At 58.3% G+C, this 17710-nt stretch overlaps 1 protein-coding gene across 1 annotated transcript in view; it reads right to left on the bottom strand.

The window, feature by feature from the left end:
• HCN4 (hyperpolarization activated cyclic nucleotide gated potassium channel 4) overlaps positions 1 to 17710 on the bottom strand; it is a 94598-nt gene that overhangs the window by 13552 nt on the left and 63336 nt on the right. Inside the window, exons 4-6 of the mRNA XM_048317400.1 lie at positions 13591 to 13809; positions 1628 to 1774; positions 256 to 496 (exon numbers count right to left, since the gene is read on the bottom strand). Coding sequence (XP_048173357.1) covers positions 256 to 496; positions 1628 to 1774; positions 13591 to 13809 — 607 coding nt within the window. The remainder of the gene's footprint in view (positions 1 to 255; positions 497 to 1627; positions 1775 to 13590; positions 13810 to 17710) is intronic.

Here is a 17710-nt window from a genome sequence, read left to right as displayed (position 1 = left end):
TCAGCTTCACCCGTCTGTCAGAAGGAAATGAACCCACAAGGCCCAAGTTTCCCTGCCACGTTTTGCTGTTATTTACGACCCAGGCTATGCAGTGCCCACCTCCCCCCGCACCGTCCCCTCTCTGGGAAGCTGTGAGGCTGCCAGAGATGGAGGAGGAAGTGCTGGCCATCAGTCCCACGTGGATCCAGGCTGATTTAAGGAATGCCTGGGCGCAGCAGTGGTGTGCCTGTGGGAGGGCGAGTGACTAGCACGCACCTCCGAAGTAGGAGCCGTCGGCCAGCTTGGTCTCCTTGTTGCCCTTGGTGAGCACGCTGACCACGCCGTGCTGGATGAAGTACATCTTCTTGCCGATGGTGCCCTCCCGGATGATGTAGTCCCCGGGCTGGAACACCTCGAACTTCAGCTTGGTCAGCATGGACGTCACGAAGTTGGGGTCTGCGTTGGCAAACAGGGGCATGGAGGCCACCAGCTTGCGGCAGTTGAAGTTTATGATTTCCTGACCATGTGCAGTGGAAAGGAGAGAGAGAAGGAGGAGGGGTCAGGGAGCAGAGGAGACGCACGTGTGGTTAGTCAACACCTCATGAAGATCCCCCGGCTGACCTGTGCGTTGAAAGTGGGATAAACCCGCTGCGCCTCAGCCTGGCTGCCCTGGGGCAGCTGCACGGGCTCTGGGTGCTCTGAGCACCGCGCTCACTGCCCTCGCCCCTCTGCCTCCCCCAGCAGCAGCACTCAAACCTCCCAGACGCAGCATTCCTGTTTCTGCAGGACACCCTGGGCTGTGAGGGAGCACAGCAGCGGTGAAATGCTGTCTGACAGAGCCCGGGGCTCCTCTCCAGGCAGGTGTCATAACTCACCTCGGCAGCCCCTCGTTCTCTGCTGCCCTTGCTTGTCAATGAGCTGTCAAACAGCACAAACGTGCCCAGGAGGAGAATGACCCCGGGCAGACGGGGACAGGGCCAGCAGAGGAGGGACAGGTGCTCACCGGGCGCCGGGCAGGAGGGGCTGCATCGCCAGCCCCAGCTAAGAAAGGCTGGCGGGCTGTGCCTCCCCGGGGCTCCGTGTCACTCGCAGGGGTGACAGCTCGGGAGCTGCTCCGTGCCCCGGCAGCTCCCACTCGGGCCGTGGTGCTGAGCCAACCCCCCCAACACAGCACAGCACAGCACAGCACGCCATGGGAACAGGGACAACCGGAGCGGGGAGAGCTGGGGAAGCATCTGTCTCCCCCCACGGGGGTTTCAGAGGGGTGCCCTTTGAGACTCTGGCAAAACTCGTTTTAAATTCTGGCTGGCACTCGCTCAGCTCTTCTCTCTGCCGCGGAGGGACATTGCTGTGGGGGAAGACAGAAGGCAGGGCCTGTCTGGAGCCCATGGGTGACACACTGGTGACACGCCCGGGACAACCTGCACGGCCAGGCTTCAGCTGGGGAGGAAAGGGGGCTTCTCCGAAGGCTCCTCCTTCCTCTGACTCCCCCTCTCGCGGCTGATGGAATGGGCACGGATGAGGCCGGCACTCCGTGCCGAGTTTCAGCCAAATACATGAGGTGAGGGCTTGCTGAGCCACCGGCCCAGGAGCTCCACAGCTGCCAGACGCGCTGGCAACGCGCCCTGCCCGTTCCCTGTCCCCTTACCTCGCGCAGGGGCTCGCTCAGCTCCCCCAGGATGCTCTCCTCATCAAACATCTTGCCCTGGTAGCGGTGCTCGTAGTAGTCGTGGATGCGCTGCCGCATGTCGGCGGGCAGCTTGTGGAAGGACATGTACTGCTCCACCTGCTTGTACTGTGGGGAGACACGGGGGACAGGGGTTACCAGCACGGGCCGCGCTGGGCGCTGCTCACGGGCAGCGTGTGCTGGACCTGCTCCTTCACCTCCAGCAGGGACACGGGGAGCAGGAGGCAGCGGCTGTCTGCTCCGCGGGGAGCGTGCGGGCTCCGTTTTGCACTCCCCACATGGCTGCCCCGTGTTTTGACCTTTAAAGCCATCCTCAGCCCGGTACCCGGCGGGACACCTGCTCGCTGCCCGGGTGCGGAGCGGCCCCTGCGCCCCTCCACGCACAGCCGCAGCTGCGAGCAGGGCTGCGAGAGGAGCGCCCGGCCGGGCATCTCTTCCCAGCAAACCGCGCCCAGCGAGGGCTGCGCAGGGTGGGAGCGGCAGAGTGCCAGAGCCCCCAGGGAAGGTTTTTCCACGGCACACGGCAGGACAGCGGCCAGCTGCGCTCCAGAGCTGTCACAGAAGCGCAGCCCCTCAGGGCCCGTGCCAAGGGAAGCACAGAATCTGCCCTGGGTGTGCGCTCACAGCCAAAGCCAGGGCACAGCCGGGATCAAATCCCAGTTATTTGGCGGAAGCTGCAGGACCCAGCCTGCTGCTTCTCTCCTCTGTGCTCCCACCTGCCCTGCCACGATGGCACCTTTGCTTTCCCATGACCTTCTTCGCTGCCCTTGGTTCCTGTGCCCGTGCACTCACCTTAACCCATGCATATTCTCACCTGATGAAAATTCTCCGCGGTGTCGGTGTGAGGGGATACAAGGGCACGCTCTGACTGCCGGCAGAGCAGCTTTGGGGTGAGTGGTGCTTCGTGTGAATAAAGGACACCTCCCCAGGGGCCAGGGCTGTGCCAGCGTCCTGCTGCCCTGCAGGTGCTGCAGGACAAGGTGTGTGCAGGGAATGGCCACGCTCCCTTCACCGGTGGCAATCCAGGACACGAGCCTGAGCGTGTCCTGCACTAAATGCCGACCCTAGGACTGCGCTGCTCCTTTGCCAGCCCTCCTTCCCCTCTTCTCCCTGATCAGCAGGTCCCTGAACGTCCCTTTGGTGCAGCTGGAGCTGGAGAGGCTGATCAGTGAGGTCGTGCCCGTCACAGCCCCGGGTGCTGCTCCGGGGACAGCCTGTGCTGGCGCTGCCACCCCCATCGGCACCACGCAGGAGAGGGCATCGCTCCAAGGGGCCAGCGGGGCAGACGGGACACTCGGGGCTTCCTGGCATTCCCAAAGCACAGGAGCTGCCTGGAAATATTCCTGATCCCTCCAGCCTGACCAAAGGCAAGGGAGCCACCAGACCCCCCTGGCACTGACCCCTGCCCTTGGTCACCTGCGTGGCTCAGGCTGTGCAGGGACTGGCTGTGGCAGGACAGTACGTGCTGGGTGCCCGGGGGAAGCCAGGGAAGAAAGGGATGGGAAACAGCAGCTCCCTGGTGGGAGCTGCATAGTCCCGGAAGGGACGTCCTTGCTAAGGGGTGCTTACAGTTTCCTCTGGGAACTGATAGAACCTATCAGCTGGCCAGTTTGAATATGGACAATTCTCTAAGCCACTTAAAGTTGTGATCACCTCTGTGATCCACATTTAAGAATAGGCCAACTCCCCCTCCAAGCTCTCTCTCGTTTCCAGCGCTGGGACAGGCGGCTGCAGGGCCCGAGCAGGGCCCAGTGGGCCCGGCCAGGCCCTGCTTGGGCCAGGCCGGGCCGGGCCACGGCCATCCTGAAGCCATGGACCTGTTCCAGCCGTGGAACCCCCCCCACTGCCTTGCCGTGGGCAGCCGGAGCGGCTCGGCTCTCCCCCCTCTCCACTGCGATAAGAAAAATTCAACATTCCAGCTACAAAGCTGCAAGGCCGAGGTGAGATTAACCCTTTTTATTGCTGTGAAGAGCTGAAAACCTGAGGGAAGAGAGAGAGGAGATGCTTAAAGCTGAAAGTCTGTTGTGAAGCTATGATATATCAGAGTATCCTGTTGTAATTTCATGAAGATCTGGGGGGTGGAGTGTTCACCTCGTAAGCAAAAGCACCTGCGCTGAGATAGGCAGATGCTGACGCAGCTGTAATTTCATGAGAAGTTTGGACAGGGAGAGATGAACCAGATGAGGACTTTTGCTCCAAACGGGAAAGGAGAAAACCTCAGTTCCTAGAGATGCTCCCAGAGATAGTCCTAAAGATGAAGATGAGGAACACTCTTTGCTCCCAGGGAGGGAGAAGGGCCTCTGTTTTTGTTTCTGAACGGCTCAACCTTAAAATTGTACCCCAAAAAACTTCAAGAGTGGACCCTCAAAAGCAGTTGCGGGAAAAGCTGCAAGTCAGGGGAAAGGACTCACACGCAGGCAGAGAGACTCCTCTTCCTAAATGGACTGAACAATATTTGGAAGTGGGCGGCTGTCTCGTTGTGATAATGTTTTCATAGCATGAGCAAGAAGAGACTTCTCTTTCTAAATGGACTGAACAAGGTTATTATGGAAGTGGTAAACAGACTGAACATCTTAAGGGTTGTCTTTTCACATTGTCAGTGGGAGAAGGGAGGAAGGTGGGGGGAGGAGGAGAGTTCTGAAGGTGGTACAATTTTTTTTTTCTTCTTTTAGGTCTGTTAATAAACTTCTTTATATTCTTTCAAGTTTGGTGCCTGTTTTGCATTTCTCCTAATTCTTATCTCACAGCAGATAAACAGTAATGAGTATTTTGGACCAAACCACTACAGCAACTCACCCACAGAGCATTTTGGAGCTTGTGGTCTTCCGAGCAGCACGTTACAGGGTTTGCAGCTCATCTCCCCACAGATGTCTCCTGCTGCTGAGAGGCTCTGCAGCCCGAGACACCCATGGGAGCTGGCAAACCGGGCACAGGACGTGCGGGACTCTCACCACAGAAAGGGAAATCATCAGGCATGAGCTTCTGCTGACTCAGGTTTAGTAATTTCATCTAAAATCCACAGAGAGTTCTGCCTGCTTTAATGCTGCATTTTTGTTCAATAAATGATTTGCCAAAAATATCCTCCGACGATCTCGGCTGTAGTGCAGTGGCTGAGCTGGACACTGACCAGTGTCACCAGGTGCCTCTCCTCCCCTGCTGCAGCCCCTGCCCCTCTCCCCTCCTCCGCTGGCACTGGCTGTCCATCTTCCACTGCCCTTTGCTCCCTGGCAAAAACATCCCCACACTCCAAGAATCCCCCAGCACGGGCTGGATCGGGTGACTGGGACTCTGCTTATTCACCACAAACGTGGATTTATGGCTTTGCAACAAAGAGCAATAAATTACTGCTCTGCAGAGTCCCCTGCCACGCTGTCCCCAGATAAGGCTCCCAGGGAAAGCAGGACAAATTTACCTCCCCCCAAATAACAGTGTTGCTTCTGACCACGAATGAAAATCAGGGTTATAAAAGCAATCTGTGAAATAAGGAACCATCACTCTCTGTCATGGTTAAGGAGAGGGAGATCTTGTCTCTCCTGTCTCTGCTGGTGCTCCCTCCTCTCACCCACGAGGGTTTTGGGGCCCTCGGCTCTCCCTTGTGCAGAGATGGGGTCAGAAATGAAAGCATCGACCCCTTCTTGCCATGTTTGAGGGACTGAAGATTCACTGGAGTGTTCCCCCTTCCCTTGGAGCTGCTGCAGGCCCCACTCCTGCAGGGTCAGGCGGATGATGCCACTCTCAGCTGGCCCTCACTAAAGCCACTTGCTGTCCCTTTGCTGCCTTTCAGCCGTGGCCAGGCCTCCCTGACAGCTGCTTCCCCTCCTCCCTCCTCCTCCTCCTCGCCTGCTCAGCCTCCCACTTGTCTCCCTGTCCCCAGCCTGACCTGTGCTCAGAGCTTAGTGGCCTCTCTGGGTTCAACCAAAACCACTCATTTAGGAATTATTTAAATCTCTCTGAAGACAATCGAGCCCATTTAAATCCCAGCTCATTTTCTTAAGTCTGTTTTTCCTCAAATAGCCCTTGAAGGAGGTATTAATATATCAAAAGGAAACCGTTCGGCTGAGTATTTTTGCTTCTATAGCTGGCCACTTTCCCTCCTGTCTCACCACCTCCCTCCCCTCCTTCCAAAGCTCTGATCACTCACAGCCCAAAGCCAACTAAATATGTTTAACTCCTTCCATGCCCTCACACCCGTCAGGAATCCTCCTCTCTCTGGCAGGGATCAATCACTGAAGAGGCTCAGCTGTTCCTTGCCCCAGTTCTGAACGCGGAAACCACCAGGCACAGGGGGGATTGTTGGGGTGTCCCGTGCAGGGCTCCATGATCCCTGAGGGTCCCTTCCAAGCCAGCACATTCCGTGATCCTGGTTCTGCTCGGATCCTTCCAGGATGAGGCTGAGATCAGTGTGGCACTGGGTATAATTCCAATCACAAACATCTCCGTGTCTGGACCCCAGGGAAGTCACCAGAGATGCGCTTGTGGAAGGAGAAGGAGGCTGCAGCAGAGCATTCCCAGCTCAGGGAAGGACTGTGGTGCTCTGGCAGCAGGATATCCCTGGAGCTGGGTTAAGAGCCACCCTGCCCGGTGCTGGGGCTCTCCCAGGTGCATCAGTGCTCTGCAGGGAACCATCAGCTCGTGGGATTCACCGCGTGGAGGGTCCTGACAGGACACAGGGGAATGTCTGTTCTATTTCCCCTGATCTCTGGTCAGGAGCCAAACAGTGCAGCTCCCCAGCACTCAGGAATCGTCAGACCCACAGAAACGCTGAGTTCTGGCGTTCTGGCTCTCTTCAGCCATTCATATTGCCACCCTCAGGATCTAGTCTACGATCTACATGTGACTCCACATGCTCATTCTCGTGGAGCTGCAGGACTGCTGAGGGGTTTCAGGGAAGAACAGAGGAGTTCTGGGACACAGTCTGGGAGCTACCTCCATTCTGGAAAGGCCTGATGTGATGTCCTGGTTGTGACCCTTTCCAAAGGCTGGATTAATTAATTCCTGTACCACGGCCCTCGATCGTTTTGCCACCAGAAAATGAGTTTTAAGTGTCCCTTCCTGGAAAAGCTGGGACACTTTTCCCCTTACTGCACAGTACCTTTGGTAATTGTCAGGATCCTGATCTCTTGCTGTGGCACAGAGACTTCCTGGAGCTTTTCTCCCACTTTTCTCCAACATTCCTTGCCCTGGGGATGGCCGTGAGTTGCCTCCCCCTGCTGAGCATCAGCTCCTGTTCAGGCAGGGATTGTGCCTCAGACAATCCCACCGGACTGAGCAGGATGAATAATGAGCCTGATGAAGCCCCTGTTTGCCTCCAGCCATCTCTGCTGCTCGGCGTTCTGAGGAAAGCAGATCCAGAAGCTGTGGGACAAATCCCTCTGCAGGAAATGTTGTGGGTGCCGAGCCCGAAGCTCTAATCCTGTACATCCCACGGGAATGCAATACGGACAAACCTGCACGTCGTGGCTATGGGAAGAGCCTGTTTCCCCTGGGAATGGCCCCTGAAGGCAATGCCTGGCTGGGCTGGACAGGCCACATCCTGCCATAAGGCACCAGGCCAGCACAGGGCACTTCTGGCCACGGTCAATCCGCCTTCAGAAACACCACAGGACGCTGTGGAGATGTCAGGTCACTGGAGCCACACATCCGGAGTGGGACAGGGAAAAGGGACCAGCAGTGCTCTGCCCAGAGGAGCAGAAGGAGGGAGACGAGGTGAAATGTGCCCCCAAGGGCTGGAATGGGGATGGGGGAGCAGCGAGGGTGCAGCGAGGGATCGGCACTGCTGGGAGCAGCGGGACAGGCGGCTCTGCGGGAGGCTCCGCGCGCTGCAGCATCAGCTCTTCATCCATTTATTATTTATTTACTAACAGCTCGAGCGCCAAAGCAGGTTCCCAGACTGACAACGAAGTCTGCAGCCCCTCGGTGGGATGGGAAGAGCTGCCGAGGCGGGGACATTCCCTTGCCATGGCAAGGCAGGCAGCCTTGGCTCGGAGCAGGCGTCACCGCGGCGGTCGCGGGGCAGAACGACCCGTGTGCCTTCCAGGCCCAGGATGGAGGAGTCAGAACCTGGGCTGTAACTCCCCTGTTTCTGACATGTTTTACAGCTTCAGAACGGGCCTTCTAAACCACGTTTAAGGCCACCCACGAAATATTCTCCTGCACGAGCAGGAGCTACTCGACCCCAGTGTGGGTAAGGCAGTTGGCACCCCAAGGCATTCTGAAAAGAAGCCATGAGGTTTTCATTGAGCAAAAATTTCTGTTTTATAACAACCCAGGGTTCTTTCAGGGAAAGGATTAAATAACCCGGAAACAGCTGACACGATTTCTGAGTTTCTGGCTGAACAGCTCATTATTTATAACACCCCATTACCTGCAGGGAACTGCCCCGGGGCAGTGCTGGCACCCCAGGCCAGGGCACAGCAGAGGCCCTGACACCGTCACTGAAGGACATCACTTATCAGCCTTGTTATCAGCCCGGGCTGCTGGACTGCCAGGGAGGTGGGACACAGCACTGCTCAGGCCATCTCTCCACAGAGGGAACAAAAACCCAGTGCAGGCACGACAGGATAAAGCCGGGCTCTCCAAACTTTTTCCAATTAGGAAATTTGATTGCATTCTGCATTTGATTAAGTGCTGCAAACACCTTTAATTTCTGGCGTGCTGCACTCCCTGCCCTCTCCTTCACACACATTACCCAAGGAGTGAGGGAGCTCTGCAGCTCCCCTGACCTCCACAGCGGGTGCTGGCTCAGGAGGAGACTCCTCCAGAACGCCTGGGAGCTCCAGGAATGTGGGAATGATCCCTAAGAACTTATTGGTGACCAGTCCTCTTGGGAATGCCCTTTCCAGTCCTGCCCAGAGTGGTAAAGGATGTGACGTTTCCCCCCTGGCAGCAGTGGAATCCTGGCAGTGTGTGCCCGCCCAGGCTGCCGGAGTCACCGCAGTGTCTGTGTCCCCCAGGCTCAGCCAGCTCCGGAGCCCCAGCGATCGCCTCAGCTCCAGCACAGGGCTCATGAGCTCTGCTGGCAGGGGGTGCTCATCAGCAGGGCACGCTGCCAGGCTGGTGTGGCTATCCAGGAGCCCAGGCAGGATCTGTGCCCCCTGTTCCCTGCACGAGCTCATGGGGAAGCAGCTCAGAGCAGCCCCCAACCCACCGAGGGCAGTGAGGGCTCCTCTCCCCCGTGCTGGCTCTGCTCCAGGTGCCTCAGGGAGGAGGACTCCAGCTCCTGCCCACTGACAAAGCAGATCTGGGATTCCCACTGCCGGGGGCTGGATCTGCATCTGGGCACTCAGCAACACCTGGAAGGTTTCCTCGAGTCAATCTGTCCAAATATTCCGAGGTTAACGAGACTCTGGAGCTCTGCAGCACCCTGGAGCTGTGAGTTGCCCGGTTTCATCATGGACCATAAAAAAGCCCAAACCACCCCTTAAACGTGCTGCCAATACAGCTCTGCTGCTGCTCTCCCAGAAGGAGCGAGGGCAGCCTGAGCCCCAGGACAGGCTCCCAGCTCTCAGAGCAGTGGGCCGGCCGAGGGCACTGTCTGGATTCCCCTCCAACCAGTGCTGCTCCAACATCCCCAACAGGGACAGAACATTCCAGCGGTTTTACTTCGGCCTTTCCCACGACTAAACTTCCCCCAGTTTCCCTCTGCTGCATTCAGGCTGCTGATGGAAGGGCTGAAATGTTAGAGCAGGGCAGCGAAGTGCTTGGATAGGCAGAGCACAGGAGGAACTGTGGGCAGGAGGGCTGTGAGGTGTGTGAGGAGCTGAGGGGCGATGCCAGTGCTCTGCGGGGCTTCTGGAGCCATTGTCTCGGCAGCGTTACCTGCCCGTCCCCCTGCAAGCGAGCAGCAGCACGTGCTGCTTCAGAACGGTGACACGGGAAACCGTGAGTCTCTACCCAGAGCCGAGAGGTATTTTCGGAACAAGAGGCACTGGATGGACTGCTCAGGGAGGAGGAGGAGCGAGGAAGGAGTGCGGAGAGCAGAGAGCGCCAGCGCAGCACAGATCCTGAGGGGAGAGGAGGCTCTGGGAGGAGAGATTAGGGCTCTGCTGGGCTCTGCAGTGCTGACAGCAGCAACCCCTGCCTCTCACCAGTCCCTCCCCTGCTGTACCCGGGGCTGAGCCTCCCTGCGCCTGCTGGGATGGGAGAGTGAGCCCAGGGCGTCCCTGCCCTGTTCCGAGGATGGCAGCGAGCAGCACAGTCACCCTCCCGAGCCCTCAAGGTGACAGAGCGCTGGGGAGGATGAGAGGCTGTGCGTGGTGACTTGACAGAAATACGAATCCAGCTCAGCTGCAGGATTAGGGAAAGAAATTAATAGGAGGACCTGCAAAAAGCACGAGAATCACTGGCCTATCTGGCTAGCTTATCCCTCTCCTGGGCAAAGAACACTCTTCCTCTCATGTGAGCCACGGTCACACAGGCTGGGGGTAATTCTGCATTCAGGGATGAAGTAAAGGCTCCAGCTGATCTATAAACAGAGGGTCTTGTACCCCTGCTCCTGTCCTTGAGCCCCTCCCCAGCACCTGCACCAGAGCTCTAGCACTCCAAGATAAGCTCTTTCAACCCACAATGTTGCAGAAAAATAATGTGGGAGAAGAAATGAGCTCAGTGAGGGTGTGGGAAGCCAGAAGAGCGTGCCCGGCCGAGCACAGTGGCAGGGAGCTCCGGGTGAGAACAGGCATGTTCTGGGTCAGAGCTGTCACATCGGCTCACTCACACCACCATGCTGCCCAGCACCACTGTGGGAAACGTTTCTGTCAGAATCCCTCAGGATGGAGCTCTAGTGGTGCTGTCTCACACGCAGGAAATAGACACCAGCCCCGGGTGCAAGGATGCTGTGGAGTTAGACTCCAGACTGAGGTTAGGAGAGAAGATCAGCCCCTGATCCTGCCACTGCCTCCGTGACCACGGGAAGCTCCGACGGGCCCTTCTCGGTTTGCCTCTGGCAGTGGAGGGCAAACAGTCCCTTCAGAGAGCCACGTCCAAAGAGCTGTTCCCATTTTCAGGGAGGCCAGGGCTGGCGCTGCCCCATGGCTGTGCCCCCTCCACGTGCCGGGCGTGCTCTGTGCCACGAGGGACTGTCCCCTGGTACCCAGGAACCTCAGCAGCTCCCTGGCTTGGAGCAGGAATTCCCGCTGAATTCTCCGTGGTTCCTGCCAGCCCACGGATCCCACCCAGCCTCCCTGCCCTGCAGAACCAGCACAGCATGGTGAGAAGCTCTGGGAGGAGATTTCGACAGGACAGGGATCACTGTCCCAGTGTTCAGAGGATCTGAGGCAGAGTGAGACAAGCCTGCTCCTGAAGCCGACAGCCAGCACAGCTTGGCTTTCATTCCTCTTTTCCAAAGCCCTGCTTGTCCAAGGGAACAACCTTGCATTGGCAGAGGTCTGGACAACCTGAAACCTCCCCAGAAACTCACCCCTGAATCTTGTCGTGAGGATGCCCCGCAGCAGAGCCTCCCAGGGCAGTTCCAGCTGTAACCTCCTCTCCCGTTTGGGTTTGTGCTGTTCCTCTCCCTGCCCACCGTGTCCCTTTCCTTGGCCGCTCTCAGCACAGCTCCCGAAGCCCCGCAGGCTGAGCTGTGCTGAGGGACAGGCAGAGCCCACAGGGTGCTCAGCAGAGGTCTCTCAGTCGCTGCTGGCTTCTACCAATCGACCTCCGAACTTGCAGAGATTCTCTCTCTAATCTGCTTCACCAGCCGCTTTGTCCCAGGAGGGCCGCACTAAATTGAGTTGCAGAGCTGCAAATCACGCAGCAGCCTCATTTGAATCGTGGCTGTCCGAGTGCTAAGGAATGCGGGAAGTCAATACATGTTTGTTTTTAGGCCATCGCTTGTCCCATTTGCAAGAGGAAAATGAACGAGCCGAGCCCCTGAGGCTTTGATTGTGGGAGGATAACTCGGGAAATGAACCTGCCACAGGAGTGCGCCCTTTGTGCAGTCCTCTCCCCACCGCCTTTGTCAGAGCTCTTCTCCTGGCTCTGCCAACCCTCTCACTCACATCCCCGCTTTCTAAGCGGGCTTTAACACTTCCCACTGTCCCTGCCACCCCCTCCACAGCCCCTGCTGGCTTCCTGGGGACTGATTTCCCCGAGCACTGACTGGAATCCAACCGCAGGGTCACGCTGTGCCCTTGTCTGCAAGCGCGGAGTGCCCAGTGCTGCAGGTGCAGCCTTGGCTGCGCCAGGCTGGCCAGGTGGCTGGGTTTGCAGATCAGTCCTTGACTTCTGTGCTACTTCAAACACATTTGAATAAGCACTCTGCATGCCGAGATTTGATCAGCCTGCATTCCCTGTGCTGCAGTGTCCTTCTCTCTGGCGTGCCCTGCTCTCCGTCGGGAGCAGCCCGGCTGAGCTGCAGCACGCAGCTGAAGCCCTGGATGCTCCAGGATGCATCCCAGGCCTCCACACTCTTCTTCTGGGCGTTCCCCCTCCTCTACCTCTAGCTGTGGTTTGGGATCTTCCCTGTGCTCCAAGCATGAGTCAGCCTCTGGCCTTCTTTGCTCTCCCTCTCTGCCCAGCTCTCTTCCCATTGCAATCCCCATGTCTCGAACGGGCTCCAAGGTCATCCTACCTCCTTCCCGAACCTAAAATTCACCTGAGCAGTGCCTGCTGGTCACAGTTTCCCCACCTGAATCACAGCTCCCCTCTCACCTAAACTGCACCTGGCAGGGTCAGAATAGGAACAATTCCTCTTCTTAATCTCCAGATCAAATGTATCCACAAGACCCCGGCCATAAAACCTCCTCAGCCCCGCCAGCTGAGGGCAGCTGCTGTTTTTGGATGCCCTGCCCAGCTCACAAATTCAGTGACTGTGGCAGTGGCAACCTGACTGGCTGTGACATTTCTGGCCATGCCTCCAATCTGCAATCCAACAACGGTGCCATTAATTCCACAGCCACCCGGGGAACCTGCTCCGAGCTCCCGAGCCTTCATCTGGGCTTTGGGGGTTGTCCCGCAGCTCGCTCAGGAGTGAATAATCTGGATACTTTCAAAGACAGCACTTGCTAAACAGAAGCTGCACATTCTGGAACGTTCCCTGGGGGTTTGAAACAAGGTGTGGGAAAGGAAAAAGTGACTTCCAATGTTAGGTACCGGTGACATTGATAACGCTGGCGTACAAAGTCAGGCAGAGACAGCAACAGTCACCTCCTCGCCCTGCTGTGGTTAACTGATCCTGCTGCTGTTTCTTCCTGAGGGTGTTGGAGTGGAGGGATGGGGACGAATGGCCAAGGAACTGCACCCTCGGCCTCTCTCACTGACAGTGCTGGTTTCCTCTGGACAGCACGGAAACCACCCCGGGCTCCCTCTGAACAGCATGGGGACCACCCCGGGCTCCTTCTGGACAGCACGGGGACCACCCCGGGCTCCTTCTGGACAGCACGGGGACCACCCCGGGCTCCCTCCGGACAGCACAGAGACCACCCCGAGCTCCCTCTGAACAGCACAGGGACCACCCCGGGCTCCCTCCGGCCAGCACAGGGACCACCCCGAGCTCCCTCTGAACAGCACAGGGACCACCCCGAGCTCCCTCCGGCCAGCACAGGGACCACCCCGGGCTCCCTCTGAACAGCACAGAGACCACCCCGGGCTCCCTCTGGACAGCACAGAGACCACCCCGAGCTCCCTCTGAACAGCACAGGGACCACCCCGAGCTCCCTCTGGACAGCACAGAGACCACCCCGAGCTCCCTCTGGACAGCACAGAGACCACCCCGAGCTCCCTCTGGACAGCACAGAGACCAACCCGGGCTCCCTCTGAACAGCACACAGACCACTCCGAGCTCCCTCTGGACAGCACAGAGACCAACCCGAGCTCCCTCTGAACAGCACAGGGACCACCCCGAGCTCCCTCTGAACAGCACAGAGACCACCCCGAGCTCCCTCCGGCCAGCACAGAGACCATCGCGGCCCCAGCAGGGCTGCCCTTACCTTCTCCTGGTACTGGCGGCGCGAGGAGTCCAGGGACTGGATGAGGGCGGTGGCGTGGCCGATGAACATGGCGTAGCAGGTGGCCCCCACGATCATGCTGAGCATGGTGAGCCACACGTCCGACATCCCCACCGGCGCCTGCTGCCCGTAGCCGATGCACAGCATGTGGCTCATGGCCTTGAACAGGGCGTACGAGTACTGCTTCCCCCACGAGTCGTTCTGCAGGGACACAGCACAGCTTCAGCACGGGACACGGCGCTCCGGACACGGGCATGGGGCAGGAAAGCACCCTGCTGCTGCACCCAAAAATCCCTGTCGGCAGCACCTCGATGTGTTACACCAGGGATTTAGTTCTTTGGTGGCTTGGAGGTCTGGGGAGTCTTTGAAAGCTAGGAGGGCTATGGAGTCTCAACCCCCAAACCCCTCAGAGCCCCCATAACTCCCACATGCCTCAGTGACCCCATAGCCCACAGAGCCCCTACACCTCAATGCCCCTCAGAGCCTCCATAACTCCCATATCCCTCACTGAGCCCCTACACCCCAAGCCCCTCAGAGCCCCCATAAGTTCCACATCCCTCAGTTGACCCCATAGCCCACAGAGCCCCTACACCTCAATGCCTCCATAGCCCCCGTAACTCCTGTATCCCTCACTGAGCCCCTAAACCTCAAACACCTCAGAGCCCTCACAGCCCCGCAAGCCCAGCTCACTCCATTTGGAAAATGAGCCCAGGTTCTGTGACCTGCCATCCCACTTTGGTCCCGGTTTTTAGTGATTCCGTGTGCTTTTCCAGCAGGGAAGGCAGCCAGGCTGCCCTGTTGTAACCTGGGATAAACCCAGATGATGCACTGGGAGATTTCACAGTGACCCACGTGTGGGAGGGGAACTGAAGCAAATCATTTCCTCCCCAGGGAAATGGACTTCAACTGAGACTTGTAACAGAGAGCCTGAGCCAGGAGCCAGCAGCGGGAGCTGAGAGTGGGGAAAAATCTCTGCCCAGCCATTTAGGAAATGGCCAGGGGCTCTCTGGTCGTTACCTGAGAGATGAGAAGGGCAGAGAGTGAAGCTGATAATGTCTGAAGAGAAGTTCTCAGTTCCAAACAGGGCTTTCTCAGGGAGCTAAGGAGCTACAAATGGCCTCATTTGAGAGCAGCAACGTCTGCCAGGAGAGGTGTCCTGAGACACCGTGTGCTCTCCACTGCAGCTCGCACAGGCAGCAGGGACATCACGGCACAGGGACAAAAACCAGCCCACATTTCCTGATGGTTCCCATCAGCCTGAGCTGCTGGAACAGCTCATCCTGTGGGGATTATCTGCCAGCAAGTGCCGGCTGTGGAACCTTGTCCAGTGACCGCTCTGCCATCACTCACAGCTCTTACAAGGATGGGAAAATGCCTCTGCTGGGTGAGAGCCATGGCAGCACCGGCTGCTCCTCAGCTGCCCCATTCCTGGGAAGGGCACAGGGTGTGGATGGAGCTCTGCAGACACACGTGCCACCTTGGAAGGTCACCGCACAGGCCTGCTGGTGGCTCGCCAATAAACGAAGAGTTCTCCTGTGACCTCCACCCAGAGCACCAGCAGCCAGCAGTGCTGGGAGCTCTGGAGCTCCCCGGGCACCTCCTGGAGGTGTCTCATCACAGTCAGGTTGACGACCTCTCTGCGAGCAGCTCCCCAGTGCCACTGGTGCCCACGGAAACTTCTCACTGCTCTTACGGGGAGCGAACAGCGACAGAGCTGGCTGGGAGCTGCGGCACAGGGCTGGAAGCTCTGCTGAGGGCTGCTGCTTGCTTAGGAGATAAGCACGTGGACAAAGCCAGCTGATAGCACTACCCGGCCAGATTCGGTTTCGTTATGCAAGAACAGGCCTGGTTCCCGCTGCAACAAGAAGGGCAAAGCCACACGAGTGACAGCAGAGCGGGCACGGGAGCAGGGGCACAGTCACAGCCAGGAGGGACTGCTCCTGCCCTGCTGGCGCCAGCCTGTCTGGGCTCACCTTCCAGCAGAGCAGGAACCTGGGAAAAACCCCCCTGGAGCCAAGAGAGAGGGCAGGAGACAAAGTGGCCACTGGTGACAGCTGCTGGCTGTGCCCTGGGCTCGTGGGGAGGAGCCACCAGCAGCCGAAGGAGCCACACACAGAGGAGGGCGGAGGGAGTGTGTCCCTGGCCAGGGCACAGGGAGGGTCCGGCCACGGGAGCTGCCAGAGGTGTGGGGCCAAAGAGGTGACCCCTCCTGCCCCTTTGCCTCCAGGCCTGTGCTGTGGCCGCGAGGCCTGGCCAGAGAAGCGGTGGATGTGTTTTTTGTGGCATTTCGCAGATGCACTTCTGCTCCGTGCGGGCACCGAGCTCTCACACAGCTCCCCCGGGCAGCATCCTGCGCTGGCAGGAGCCCCCTGCCCTCAGCCCTGCAGTCCTGGCAGTCTGGGGCCCTGCTCTCAGGGCGTGGCAGCTGCTGTGACCTCCATGGCTTTAGCCCAGGCACTGCCCCTCACCCTGAGACAGCGGCAGGGAGCTGTCACTCGTGGCCAGCCTTGGCTCTAAGTGCCGCGTCCTGCGAGGGTGGGCAGCGCGCTGCCAGCTGTTCTGGGCACAGGAGCACTGCAGCTGTCCTGCCCCATCCCTTGTTGAATGAATTCCTGCCCTGCTCCTCACTGGGAGCGGCGGGAATGCTGCTGCCCTCTGAGTTCAGTGTGGCAGTAGTTTAGCAGGGCAGCACATCACCACAGGCCTGAGAGCAGGGACAAAGCACTGAGCTGAAATTCCAGAAGGAATCTGGGCAGACAGAGCAGTAACAGCTGAGCTAGGAAACTGGCTGCCAGGCTCTTTAGTGGCTGCGAACATCTGGGTGCCAGGCAGGCTCGAGGTTTAAAAGCCATTCTTCCAGCAACCTGCGGCTCAGGAGTGCTGTTGACAAGGAAGCTCGCCAGTGTTTTGTAGGAATTAGTCATCCAAAACTCGAACATCCGACACGCCGAGGCCCTGCAGCCCGCAGAAACACCGCTGGCTCCCTGGGAACTGCACAGCTCCGAGGCCCAGCCCAATTCCCAGCAGCAGCAGGGCTCCCTGCGAGGATGGGCTGCGGGTGCCAGACTGAAGGGTGGCAGACTGAGGGGTGAGAGCTGCAGGAAACACGGAGCTTTCCAAACAAACCGAGCTCTGCTGGGAGAGCGTCAAGGGCTGCTCAGAGAGAGGCACTCCTGTGAAGGGGAAGCCTTTCGGAGCAATTACCTTTAGGATACCGAGTGCAGAGAGCACTGGATGCTCCGTGAGGGCTCTTCACTTACAGCTCTCGGTACATCTTTAGTTTTCAGGCTTTTTTGTTTTCCACAGAGTGAGCAGATGGGTCAAGCCTACAGTACTTTAGGCTGGCCTAGAAGAGGTTCCAAATGCGGTGTGGACTCGGCTTCATCAGCACGGGGTGCCTCACACTGCCACAGCTCGTTCCCGTAAGAGCCAGCCCCTGTGGAATAGCCCACCACACCAGCCCCCACGCGGGAGGGCTGCACCACTCCACAGCCACTGGAGCGGCTGAAATGGCCCATTAGGAGAGGGAAATGAGGCCTTAAACTGCAGGGGGGAAATGACTCTCCTTAGGCAAATCCCAAAGCAAGCTAAAGCGGAGCTACAGGTCTGTGCCTGGTCACAGTCAGGAGGGGGTTACTCAGAGGCACGGAGAGAGTCTGCAAAGGGGAGGGGAATGACTTTGAAGCAGTTTCTCGGACTGGTTTGTTTTAGCAGCCACGCTGGCAGTGCTGGAAGGGCTTCTCTGGCATCAGAGTCTGGCCTGCTCAGATCCACCTTTGAGTACTTGGAGACGCTTCCTGGGACACCTGAAAGGCACTGCTGGGTTCTGTAGCACCTCACAGAAGCACCCAAAGGCAAACTGTGGTGTCTGACAGGGCGTCTTGGTTCTGACATACACGTGAGTGTGGCTGGTTGAATCCTCACTGGAGAGGAGGAGTGAGAGGAGTAAAGATCGGAGAAGTACTGGAAGTTCCTGGGGTAGGGGCGCAGTCCTTGGGCACAATGTACTGCCTGACCCACACCATTAACACCTGGAGAACTCAGGAGCTGTCTCCAACCATCCCTGCCCACCCCTGCATCTGCTGGGCTGGGCAAACAGGCC

The sequence above is a fragment of the Corvus hawaiiensis genome, chromosome 13 (genome assembly GCF_020740725.1).
Source record: "Corvus hawaiiensis isolate bCorHaw1 chromosome 13, bCorHaw1.pri.cur, whole genome shotgun sequence".
In the NCBI taxonomy this organism is placed as follows: Eukaryota; Metazoa; Chordata; class Aves; order Passeriformes; family Corvidae; genus Corvus; species Corvus hawaiiensis.
Note: the sequence above shows the minus strand (reverse complement) of the source record. Positions and strands in the feature narration are given on the sequence as shown.